This window comes from Sminthopsis crassicaudata, chromosome 1 (genome assembly GCF_048593235.1).
Source record: "Sminthopsis crassicaudata isolate SCR6 chromosome 1, ASM4859323v1, whole genome shotgun sequence".
Taxonomy (NCBI): Eukaryota; Metazoa; Chordata; class Mammalia; order Dasyuromorphia; family Dasyuridae; genus Sminthopsis; species Sminthopsis crassicaudata.
Window position 1 is genome coordinate 396542712 of NC_133617.1, and position 13408 is coordinate 396556119.

At 36.2% G+C, this 13408-nt stretch overlaps 1 protein-coding gene across 1 annotated transcript; it reads left to right on the forward strand.

Moving 5' to 3' along the window:
• Positions 1-5432: 5432 nt before the first annotated feature.
• On the forward strand, positions 5433-11761 carry LOC141549867 (prostatic spermine-binding protein-like). Its single transcript, XM_074279870.1, has 4 exons — positions 5433-5456; positions 6552-6607; positions 8257-8377; positions 10972-11761. Exons 2-4 carry the CDS (start codon positions 6553-6555, stop codon positions 11291-11293), a joined length of 498 nt encoding a protein of 165 aa, XP_074135971.1. The 5' UTR covers positions 5433-5456; position 6552; the 3' UTR covers positions 11294-11761.
• Positions 11762-13408: the final 1647 nt, after the last annotated feature.

Genomic DNA, 13408 nt, shown 5'->3' on the forward strand with positions numbered 1-13408 from the left:
TTAGCAGGAATAGGAAAGATGTATGTAGGCAGTGTGTGTGTGTGTGTGTGTGTGTGTGTGTGTGTGTGTGTGTGTATCTACATGTGTATACATAAGTATATCTTAACTGTAGCTTGCTTGGGAGTGGGGGAGATGAAAAGGGGGGAAAGAATAAAATAAATAAGGTGCACAGTAGAGAAACAAAAAACAATTTACAAGGAAGCAAAGAAAAAATGAACACTCATGAATATAATTTCTTCTACTAATATATACATATACTTTCCTGATCTGGTAATTTGTTGTTTTATATTTTGAATCTTCCTTAATGTTCTGCTAGGCACATGACAATGTTCTCTTTGTTTAGTTGTATTTTGTTTGTGTTCCTTTTCTGTCTTTCTTTTTTTCTTACTCTGTTTTTTCAAATAAAATAATTTTTTACAAATGTTTATTCTGAGTTTAAATATCAAAAATAATATTATTAAAATTCACACGTAGAACACCAAAGAGTAACTCCATATTTAACTGTCTTTATTTCAAAATGCTTATTTTAAAGTATAGTTTTGCTTGTGCTTTCTTCAGAACTTTCTTCTATTCTCTTCTATGAAGTTTTTTTGGAAAAATATTACAAAGCTATGCCCAAAGGGTAATAAAACTGTGCATACCCTTTGATCCTGTAAAGTCACTACTGAGTCTATATTCCAAAGAGATCATAAAAGAGGAGAAAGGACACATGGGCAAAAATGTTTATAGTAGCTCTTTTTGTGGGGAAAGGGAATTCAAAATTGAGTAGATGCCCATCAATTGGGGAATGATTGAATAAGTTGTGATATATGAATGTAACGAAATGTTATTGTTCTATAAGAAAAAATGACCAGGCTGGTTTCAGAAAAAACCTAGAAAGATTTACATGAAGGGATGCTGAGTGAAGTGTACAGAACCAAGAGAACATTGTACACAGTAACAGTAATATTATGTGATGATTGGGGCAGCTAAATGATGCAGTGCATAGAGGGCTAGCCCTGAAATCAGGAGGACCTGAGTTCAAATCCTGCCTCAGACACTTAATATTTCCAAGCTGTGTGACCCTGAGCAAATCACTTAACCTAATTACCTCAGTCAAAAAAAAAAATAAATTATGTGATGATCAACTATAATGAACAAGGGTCTTCTGAGCAATGAATTAATTCAAGATAATTCCAATAGATTTGGAATGGAAAATCTCATTTACACCGGAACTATAGAGATTGAATACAGATCAAAGCATATTTTTTCCATCTTAAAAAATTGTTTGCTTTTCTTTCTTGTGGCTTTCCCTTTTGTTCTGATTTTTGTTTCACAACATGACAAATATGGAAATATGTTTAAAGAGGTTGTACATATTAACCTAGATCAGATCACTTACTCTCTTGGAGAAAGAAGAGATAAAAAAAGAGTGAAGAAAAGAAAATTTGGAACTCAATGTCTTGCAAGAATAAATGTTGAAAGCTATCTTTATGTATAATTGAATTTTTTCAATTGAATAGAAAAAGAATAAAAAGAAAACTATCAAAAAGTCTCTGTGTGCTTTTTACACTATTGTTAACCTCCTTCATTCTTCCCAGTTAAAACTGAGAGAAAATAACAAATAAGTTTCATTATAACAGTTTAGCTTCTAACCTTGTAAAAATGCATATTACATATAACAATATATGTAAAAATTTATAATGACCTCCAAACAAATAATCTTAGTTAAGACAAATCAACACAATGATCATAATCAAAAATATATGTTTCTTTCTTAATCTTGAGTCCATTTCTCACTATCAGAAGGTGGGGAACATACTTTATCATGGCTCCACTAGAGACAAAGTCTATCAAAGTTTTTAAGTTTTCCAAAATTTCCTTTAGTGTTGCTATCCTTGCAGAAAGTATTTCCCCCGATTCTGTTTAATGCAAGCTATATCAGTTCATACTACTGAGATTCTCTGAAATCATCTTTTATCTTTTCTTATAGAACAATAATAGTAGATTACATTACACATTACAATTTGATCAGCCATTCCCCAATCATCTAGGAAGTGACCTAAGGCACTCCCTTAGATTCTAGATTTCTGCTTTTATTTTTCCCTCTTTTGTTCTCTCCTTCAAGATCATGAAGTTTGTTTTGCTGATGACTATTTTGTCTCCCACAATCTTATCTCTTATCCTCTTTAATCCCATTTCTTTCTCGGTTGAGTTGATATATTTCAAATTGTTCAAGTATATGCTCAACTCTTCTTTGTCCATTTCAAATAATTTAAATTTATCTGATTCCCACTGCCCCAGCCCCTTCTACATGTTTGTATAATTTTCTTCTCAAACATCCCAATTAAAAGAAATAGTAAATCCCCCCCCTTCTTCCTCTTTTTTACTCAAGTGAATTCCCTTTATTCTCTTCTCTTTCTCCTCTTCAAATCCATAGAACAGAACCAATGAACTCCTAGAACTTATGGGGTTTTTAAAAATCTCCTTAAAGACCCTTTGAAGATGTTAAGACCCTGAAGGGACAAATTGTTTCTACTTTTTAACTAAAATGGTTATAATTATATAATTATATTTCCAATTGGTCAAATCAATTCTCCTTTCTAGGTTGCTCTGGAATCTGTGTTTCATATTTTCTGCTCTGGTCTTTGCATAAGAAATGCTTAAAAAACAACTTTGTTCTATTAAAAAACCATTTTGCTTCTATAGAATTGTTCTGAGATTGACAAGGTAACTTATGCTGAAATATAAAACTAGATATTTTATCTTTTGGAACATTGTATTCCAAGATATCCTCTTACTTATAGTAGAAGATTTTTTTTCTGGGAACTTAACAGGATTTTTATTTGATGTGGGATATGGGCTATTATTTTCCTAGAACTTTTTTTTTTCATTTTGAGAGGCAATCAATGCATTCTTTCTATCATCACATTTTCTTTTGGTTCTACTGTACCCAAGAAGTTTTCATTTGTGATTTCTTAATACTTCCTGTACTGGGTTTTTTAAAATGTGGTTTTAGTTAATGCAATGATTCTTTAATCATCTCTCTTTTTCCTGTTTTCCAGAATATTATTTTTTAAATATCAGGTATCATATATAATCTTTAGAATAAATATTCTAATATTTATTGCCACATTATAGAGTTCTTGTTAATTTTATTTTTGTATATTCTAGTTTCTGGAATAGAAATAAATGTGTTAAATAGCATTTGCCACTTTATCTTCTAGGCTATTTTTATTCTCCTCATTCATTGCTCTAGAACTTTTATATCATTTTTTATCTCTTACTACATTTCTTCTAGTTTATGTATGTCAAAAGGGGGAGCAAAGGAAAAAGGGGGAAGGGAAGGAATGAGGAACTAAAGAAACAGAAGAGCAAGGTCTTAGGGAGGAGATTTCACTATATGTGTGTGTATATCTGTATATGCATACATGTAAGGATATACACACATGCATTTTCTATCCTCCCTCTGGAATAGTAGTAAGGCAAAGTGGATAGGGAACTGGTTTCAAAACCAGGATGAATTGGGTTCAAGTCTTACATCTGACCTATTCTGGCTGTGTGACCCAAGAAAAATCTTCAAACCTCTCAGATCTCAGGTCAACTCTCCAGGATTGCATTGCCCAGAAGTTACCATCCCGCATTGATTGAGGGAGTTTCCTCAACCTAGAGTCTCCTATAGCAAAGAAATAATGGATCTCATCCATGTCACTTTATATACTTTTGCACCAGATTCAAATTTAGCTCATTGAATTGATTCATGATTTGATTGAACTGACAGAGTAATCTTGCAGTTTTATTGACAGGTATTGCACAGGATGAAAATAGAGTTAATCATAAAATGTTGAGCACTTGATACAATAGAAGCCCTGGGGCCCTGAAAATAAGTGCTGCAAGAGTCCTTAGAAGATAGAAAACAGAATCCAGAATTGCTAGGCCCTTAGAATGTAAAACAAAAAGTATAACAATAGTAAGGATTATTGAACAAAGAATAGAAAACATCAATAATATAAAAGACTTAAATTAGAATACAAAATTCAGAGATGGAGATCTTATAGCACAGAATTCCATATCTAAAAAATTCTTTAAAGATTAATCCTTTCCTAACACAGTGGCAAACTAAAGCCTTCAGGGCTTAAATGATTTTCCCAAGGTTATAGGGTTAGTCAGTGTCCAAGCTGCAGACTTAAACCCAGGTCCATGTATTTCCCAACCAACATTCTTTCAGTAGCACCCTAATGTCAGAAATAAAATCAGGGTTTGCAGAATGACAGATGAGAATAGCTTGAGGAGTCAAAGATGTGGAAAGATTAATAGAGACAAAGGAACTTTTCTTAATAGTTGGGAAAAGGAAGAACAGGAAGAATGATTAAACAACAAAGGGAATGTAGGAACTTTTGATTTTCCCCAAAGCCCTTCCCCAACACACATACATTAACCAAATAGGCTTGTGAGATTAACCAAATCCTGCTCAATAATGTTTTCATAAGGACAGATGTGTCCCCTCAGTAAATTTGTTTGATATCACATCAATTTTATAGGAGTGGAGAAAAAGATTCATTGTATTAGGATTTTCCAAGACATTTTCCCTTAAGCCTCCCCTGCCTCACCCCAGAAGACTAATAAGAAATCTATCAGATGAGCCAAAAACAATTTTCTTGGGGAAGTACTAGTGACTTGGGTCTATTTGCTTCATTTCCCTGAACTAAAATTTAATACTTTAAGCAAAAGAGTGGTATTGTTTGTTAGTCACAATAAGATTATGATATAGAAAGAAAAGAAGAAATCTGGGGGTTATACAAAGAGGGGAGACAGGTGGATGCAAGCGCTGTGGCATTGCCTGAGTAGACTTGAAGGATCTTATCATGCTTTCCTTGCTCTCCAACACTGGACTCAAGCTGTTAGAAAAAGAACGGGACATCAATTCCAACCCACTCATTATATGGAGGAGAAACTAAGACCCCAGAATTGAAAATTATTTGGTCATTCAAAGTCAAAAATACAGTGTCCTGACTTCAAATCTAGGGTTCATTTAGCTATTAATAAGCTGCATCCACTACCTATACTGCAGAACCTAGGGACTACATCCAAATAGCGGGAACCATCCATCAGGGCCCAGGATAGGGATCCTTCTTGGCTAGGGAAGGAGTGGACTCAATTCTTTGTTCCCTCTATGCCTTATCTTCTGTACAGTGAGGATATGGATATAAGTATTACTACACATCCAAGGATATTTCTTAACTGACTTCAGATAATTATGTAAGGATCACCATTTGAGTGGCAGCTGTCATGAGAAGCCCTGAGAAATCTAAGGAGAAGCTTTGTATAGCTGTCCAGGAAGTTGGACTGGGCTAGGCTGGGAAGGGATGGGCCAGCTGCCATAAAGGAGGAACTCACACATCATCTAAGTAAACAATGGGTGAGTATAAATTACCTCAGTAAGTGGAGACTAGCAAAGCGCTTCCAGTCCAGAACAGGTAAGCAAGATATGGGAGCCCTGGGATCAGCTCAGAATCTGGGGGGGACTAATGATAGGAATGGTAATGGGGACTGGACTTCTGGATTCAGCTCTAGAGATAGCAGGACTTTCGAAGATTAGAAAAGAGAGATAAGAAGCTGTGATCTTGGGGAGTTCAGAAACATGAGGCAAAATAGTAGGAAAGAATATGAATCTCTTGAGATGCTAAGTGGTTACAATGAGTAGAAATCTGGCTTTAGAGTGAAAAAATACCGAAGTTCAAAATCTGCCTTAACATTTACTAGTCATGACTCTGGGCAAGTCATGTAATCTTTCAGCTTCAGCTTCCTCATCTGTAGAATGAATAGGTTAGACTTCATGAACTGTAAGGTCTCTGTCCAGCTATAAATACATGAGTCTTTGATTACCATGTAATCTTTGCATTCCACAATCATTTCTCCTCCTTTCCCTTTCTCTCCAGGCTGGGTCCTTAGGCCTCTTCTCTGGTGGATTAGGGTTGGAATCCTAATTCTCTGCAGCTTTCTATCTGTATGACATTAGTCAATTGACTTCTATTTTTTTGGCTTAACTCTAAGTTTCTCAGGTTCCTTTCAACTCTAAATTCTATGACATGCCTCCCACTTCTTGGCATGTGAGGATACAGGTGCAGGACGAGGTATACATTTTTAGATATCTCCAAATCGTTGATATATTTACTTTGACTCTACTTATTATGAGTGAGATATTGAGATTCAATGGCACCGAGAGGGTAGCAGTGGTGAGGACAATAAGTGGTGACAGAGAGGCCCCCAAAAAGCATTGATAAAATATTTTTAAATAGCATAGAATTTTTAAAAGTATTCCCAAAGGATAATGAACAGGAAAATTTTGTCACTACCTTGTTAAAATTTTTTATCTCTGCTAAGAATAACTATGTTAAAAAAAAAAAAGGTACATTTCTTTTCAAGATTTGATATTACATTTTTCTACTTTGTATTTGAAAATGTTTGTCCTTGTTCACAGTTATAAGTTTATAATTTTAAAAAACAGAAAATAAATAAACCATGAGGTACTAGGTTTTTTTTTTTTTAATACTATTGTATCTTCTTTACAGAATGCGATTCTTCCTGGTCCTTGTCCTCTTGGGAGGAATAGCCTGCAATTTCCATGGTAAGTCTTGATCCTTCCCTCTTCGATTCTGGCAATCCAAGAGAGCAACTCCATCAGATTCCTGATTTTTTGAGATTCTGCCTCTTAAACAGCCCTCTTTCAATATCAGAGATGTAAGGATTCTTATGGGATTTAGTGGAGGAAGAATCCTAGAATCCTAGAAAATTCCATAGAGAATTTTCTCTGAGCTTCAGGAAAACTTATCCCAAGCCTTAATCTGCTAGTCGCTCAAGCTGATGGTACAACAATGTGGGTCATGTAACCGGCAGCTTGATTTTGAGTGTAACAGGAATTTCTAGATAAATCTGAAATGCTCTACAAAGCCATGGCCCAAGGAAACTAAGAGTCCTTTTGTGGAAAGCAGTACAGCAACTATAAGTGGGTAATCAATAATGCTCTAGGAGGTCTTTGCACCATTGTAATTTTCTTCCATGAAACACTTATATTACATGCAAAAAATCACAAAAAGAAAAGTTACTTATTAAAGCAAAAAATAAAATATGTCTGTGTAATAATTAATATTAAAGCCCAAGCAAACTTCAGCATTCTGAAGCTAGTGTCTCCCCAACACCAGGGAGCATAATGTATATGGAATGCATGATTGGATTTTGTTGCAAACCCTCAGGTACTTGGGTTTATTAGGACAATTTCACTGCTGGTAGTGGGGTAATAGGGATGGGATACTGAGTGAGCTCACATTGGGGGAAGGGTTACCTTCTATTGGATTCTGGATTTGAAAAATCCCAAGAGACAAGAAAACATTTCTGATCTTCCATCTTGTTGTTTGTGTGACATCACTATTAGTATTATTATTGATATTATTGTTGTTGTCACCATTATCATCTCAGCTCTACTAGCTCTAAATTTAAATTTTTGTGATATGTTAGATGTGAAATAAGCATTTTGACTCTTCTAGAATTTCATCAGATGACTTGCTTTACAGGAATTGCTTAGAGTTCCTGATCTGTGAGTTGCCTTGACCCCCTGTGCTCCCCATAGACTCTCACATCTTTCTAATGGAGGAAAACACCTTTTATTTACCATTCTTACTTTGTCCTTAAGCCTTTGCTAAAGTACTGAGTCTTTAAGAGAAAAACCAGAAGAGAGACGCCATCACCATTATGCCATTGTCTCTGTGCATTCAAAATAAGTCATTTCTCTTCTCTGGAATTGGGTCCCTCTTCATCACTGCCCTAGAAGGTTTATCTTCTTCTTCAAGGCTCTACTCAGCTTCCATTTCCTTCATGATATCTTCCTTGATTCCCCCATTTGTGGGGTTCTCTCTTACTTTGAATTATATGCTATACATTCCCATACCCATCTTTATTACTACCCCCAATAAAATGTAATTCCTTGAAAGCAGAAACTTTTTTATTGCCTGTATCCTCATTGTCTACATAAGTGTAATTCACTCAGTAGATACTTCACAAGTTGAACTGAATAGAATTTAATCCTTACTGAAAGTCTGTAAAGTTATCCCTATTTTTCAAATCAGGAAATTGGTTCTCAAATCAGCAAAGGGACTGATCCTGGGCCCACCCAAATAACCTATAATAGTGACCACTTACAGATCTTTTAGATCTCCAAACTCCTAATCCTCCTCCACATGTCACACATCAAAGTAAAGCTTCTCTTCCTCCTTTCTCTAGGTGTTCTTTCTGAGCAGCTCTCTGGCATTGGGAATGGATTTTTCACCATTGGTGAAGAGAAACCTGGAGACAGAATTCAGGCTGTTAAGTTCTTCCTGGGATTATTTAGTGAATTCAAGGGGTAAGTAGAATCCATGGAGTCTCTAGGCCTCTTCCACCCAAGACAAGTTTCCCCATAGCCATGAATCTGGTTCTTCACTGCAAAGTCCCTCTGTGATAGCCTCTACTCCATAATATATCCATAATCCACTTCAGCCTTCCCCTTAACAACAGTGGCCCTGATAAGCAGACTTTGCAAGGATTATTGAGTACTGGACAGAGAGACAGGAGACGATAGCTTTGATCTAGGAGACTCAAAGATCCCTTTAATTTTCTGTGTAACCTTAAAGAAGTTATAAGCTTTGGTTTCCTCATTGGTCTAATGATGGAATTGCATTAACTGATGACTCCTTTGAACTCTGATATCCTCAGAGTCTGTTCCAATACTTTAAGTTCTAAGGTCTTTCTCAGCTCGAATATTCTGTGTTCTAATATCTCTTCCAGTTCTGAGATAATGATTCCAAGTTCCTAATGGCACTAAGAGTCTGTGTTGAGTTTTGTACATAGAACCACTGCCTTCTGAGGGTTTATAATCAACATAGATATACTGACAGAACATGAAATGCAGAATAAAACCAGGAGTTTTGTATAGATGACACAGGAGAAAGGTTTTATCACTGGGATTGCCTGGATGGAAGGATACTTGCATGGGAAGGGACAGAATTAAAGAGCCACCATTTATCCAGCCTGTCTAGTCTCATCCCAGGAACACAGGAAACCCAATATTAGAGAACCTCAAGCTTAGGGACCATACCTTTATAATGTCTTAAACCACAGTTCCTCTAAGAGGCTTTGGCCAGGCAGTTAGGCAGACTGCCCACTCATAAGCCTACAGCCACTATTCTTTGTTCTGTTTATAAGAAAAGCATCAGCTTCCCTCTTCTGTTTTTCTATCTTCTGCCCCCGTCCCCAAGTAATGAAGAAATGAATGAATGAAAGAATTAATGAATGAATGAATGATCAGAGATTCAAAGAATATCATCAATGACAAGAGCTTTGAGATCACTGAGCCCAGGACCTTTATTTTATAGAATATAGAATCTAGAGCTGGGAAGGACCTCAGAGGCTAGCTAGTCCAACTTTGCTCCTCATTTTAGAGATGATGAAATTGAGGCATTTCCAGAAGCCCAGAAAGAAGGCCAGAAAAGTGAAGTTCCTAGTTCAAATCTGGTTAATAGGCTGAAGGACCAAGATTCAAAACCAAATGACTATAGATCAACTTCTCTTTTCTCTTGATCATCTGATCTCATTGCCTCAGAAGGGGAAGGACATAGAACAATAAGATGGTGTGGCAAGAAATAAAAATAGAATATCCCTTAAGAAAATCATTTCAATACTAATCTATGGTTTATAAAACTTTTTTCTTTGCAACCACATTTGAGGTGAATAGTGTAGCATTATTGTCCCCCTTTCACAGAGGAGAGTATAATAATCCAAAGAAGATATTCCCAAAGTCAGTGCTTATTCCAACACACATAACCAATAAGTATCACTGCCTGCGTCTTTTGATTCCAAGTCTATGCCCTTATTACTGGGATGATGAGTATGGTGAAGGTAAGAGGCTCTTTTTTTTAAACTTGATGATAAAAGGATTCCCAGGATATCTGGCTGACCAAATTCAGTGCAGACATTAGAGATCCACTAGGAGAATCCCCTGGACAATCAATAAAATAGATCATATTGTCTGTGAGCCTTCTAGACATTTCCTGCATCCTTCAGGGAAAGTCATTTCACATAATTGGCCTCAGTTTCCTCATATGTAAAATGAGGAGGGAGGAGATCTTGAACACTATATAATCTCTAAGGTTCTTGCTAGCTCTGAATCACATGGCAGAACCATAAACATTTAATATCCACACTTTAGAATGGGCCATCACATAGATGTCACTCAGTGAAGATTTGTTACTAATAGTGTTGTAGTGTCTCCAAGTTAGAGCTTGAAGAGTCTTCAGAATATAAAATGTCAGTTCTAAGGGAGAGCCCTTAGAATATAAAACAGAATATAAGGACAGACATGGCTCCTAAAACATATAAGAGAGAATGTAAGAACTGGGATAGAACTTAAAGATTACATTATTCAATCACCTCATTTTATAGATGGGAGATAGGCTTATTTAAGAAACTTGCTTGTGGCTAAACTGGAGACAGTGAAATTATAATCCATGTTTATTGAATCTTTTTAAATTTACAAAGTATTTTCCTCATGATAAGTCTGTGAGATAAAGGCAGTGCAACTGTTACTACTCCTAATGTTAAAATGAAACCGAGGCTTAAAGAGCTGAAGACACTTGCTCAATATCACCCAGATAAAAAGGGACAGAAGTAGGCTTGAACCATGGTTTCCTTGCTCCAAAGATCAGAATTCTTTTCACTACAGTATTTTACAAATGTCCTTACAGAGATAAGACATCATGAAAGAACTTCTGTCTCTTCAAGAGCAAAGGAAGGCTGTAGGATCTATTTTCATAGAAATTACCCAGAAAAACTATGAACAACCTTCAACTTCTCCCATAATTTACTATCTAGTTTGGGGAAGATGTTTCCTATTTAGAAAAAAATATTTGGGGAGAAAACTCCGAGGTTCAAAGGAATTTTAAAACTTTCCTTTTCTTCCAGCATCCAGATGAAAATAAATGATCAATGGAGTGAAAAATATGGACTCTCAGGGGGCGAACCTGAGAAATTCACCCTCTGGAAAGGAGAAAGCATAATAAAAGTATCAGGCTATCATAACCTCTGCATCCACTCAATCACAATGGAAACCAACTTCGGAAGAGCTTTTACAATCGGGGAGTCCACTGGCCAGAAATTCACTGCCTCTCCCCCTGAGGTGGGGATGGTGCTCAGTGGCATCAGGGGTTTGTATGGGGCCATATGTATCAAAAAAATGTCATTTGATTGGAAATACGCTCCTAAAAAAATCAAACATCTGAAATAACTCTACCTGAATGAGACTCCTACTGAAGACACCTCAACTGGACGTACTGAAGACACCTCAACTGGACGTACTGAAAACAACTAACAAATTCTTCCCAGGACAGCCCAGCTGGGTCTCTGTTGAAGACACTTCAACTTAACAATCCTGTAATTTAGTATCCTACAATTACTGTCCATTAAGTCAACTGTCCCTTCTAGGAGAAAATCTAAAATTGTATTTACCTTGAGTTGTTTTTGTAAGCTTATATATTCCACAACCTGGATTAGTCTTCCAGAAACCTTCAGCCAACGGCTGACCAAGAATCCTGGAATCTTAAGGAGATAAGGTACTCATGATCCAGGTGATGTGACTCTCCCAGTAGTTGCTGGTCTAAAAGTAAAGGAAGGAAAGAAGACTATGATGGGGGAGGACAACTTAAGGGAACTTAGAAGTCTAATCAGTCAATAAAACGTCTGCAAAAGCTATGTCTCAGGTTGTACACTGTGTTTTTTGTTGAGAAATAAATTTGAGGTTTATGAGGGCAGATTCCAATCTCTCTCTCATTCTAATGTAGCAATCCTCAAAACAGGGAAAGTAGGGACTGTCTGCTACGGAAAATAGAATTAAGTAATATCAGGAAATGGTAATGCTTTGATTGCTTCCTGGGGGAAAAAAAAGTACATCAAGTTCTGTACTCAGATACAGAGAGTATTTAGAATACGAATATTTGCTAGAGCTATGGGGCCATTGTGGACTGACTCTAACCACTCTATTCCAATCAATTTCCTTGTCTGTTAAATGAGGGAGATAATTGTGCACTGATTTACCTCATAGGGTCAGTAGGAGAATGCTGTGTGAACTGTGAAATTCAAAATAAATGAGAGCAGTGATCACAATTAATGACTTCTTCTCTGAAATACATTAGAAATACATCAAAAAGAATGATTGGAGCAGAGCTGAATATGATCTGAATCTTAAAAGCAAAACTGTTTAGGAAAAGATAAAAATATTAATTATGCTACACAAATGAGGTACAAAGGAAGAATTGATACAGAGGCATTAGAGGGGAAGAGGGCCCATTGCTATAAATCTATACATCTTTTTATATCCCACCTTATCCTATCCCCTCCCCCTTCATTTCTTTATAAGTTTTGGAGAGTGCTGTACCTTTATAGTGTATATATTTAGGGTTGTCCATTTCCAATATGAGTAGGTTTTCAGAACTACCAGCCCTCCTCTAGAGTATGCCTCAATCATCAAATCATCAAAAACATAAAATAACTCTTATATCTGTCTCTCAAGATGCATCATTTGTGTTCTTTCCTCATCCTTCATGAACCTCCAGTCATAGCATTCAAGGATTTATAATGACAGCAATGGGTTCCACACTGATCTAGTCACAAAGATAAGTACATTCAACACCCACACTATGCAGGTTTGGGGGCCAGCCTCCCACCTATCATCTGTACATCTGTACCAGAAACCTCATTTCTTTCTACATTTGTCTTACTCCTCCAACTTGCTCTCATCGTAGCAGATTTAAGATCTCAGAGAAAAACTACTATCACATGGTTACAAATTTTGAGTTCTAAATACTCTCCCTCCCGGAGTTAAGGTCTTTGCCCAAGGCTAACAAAGAGTTCCCTATAATCTCTCGAACAAGCATTTGACCTCCTTATTAGCTCTGAGCTGACTCCCACAGTTGTTGCTGCAGCATTGTACCATATGTAGGGGCAAGATCCAATAGATCTCATCCCCCGTGTATAAACTTCTTCTGCTAACCTCTTAAATTTTCTTAAGCTGGAAAAAAATCTCATCCCATAGTTTTGTAGGCTCTGCCACTTCAAAATTTGATTTAAGGCATTACTTTCAAGTTATTTGAAGATGAAGATTGGGAGAATTCAGCTGGGTGGCTGTCCTTGATCCATTTAATATGTTTTTTATCTAGATCACCAGCCATTCACAATAATAACATTTTCACATCTTAAATACAATCATTTACTTAATAAGACAAAAGAAATGATGATATTACAAAAGCTAATTTATTAAAACAAATACATAAATAACAAACTGCATATAGAAAGCCAAATTACATTCAATAGTTTTCTTTGATGGAATTGGTACTCATTTAAATCT

Coding starts and splice junctions, on each gene's coding strand:
- LOC141549867 (XM_074279870.1), top strand. CDS start 6,553: ATGCGATTCTTCCTGGTCCTTGTCCTCTTGGGAGGAATAGCCTGCAAT. Junction 6,608..8,256: donor AATAGCCTGCAATTTCCATG/GTAAGTCTTGAT, acceptor TCCTTTCTCTAG/GTGTTCTTTCTGAGCAGCTC. Junction 8,378..10,971: donor TTATTTAGTGAATTCAAGGG/GTAAGTAGAATC, acceptor CTTTTCTTCCAG/CATCCAGATGAAAATAAATG.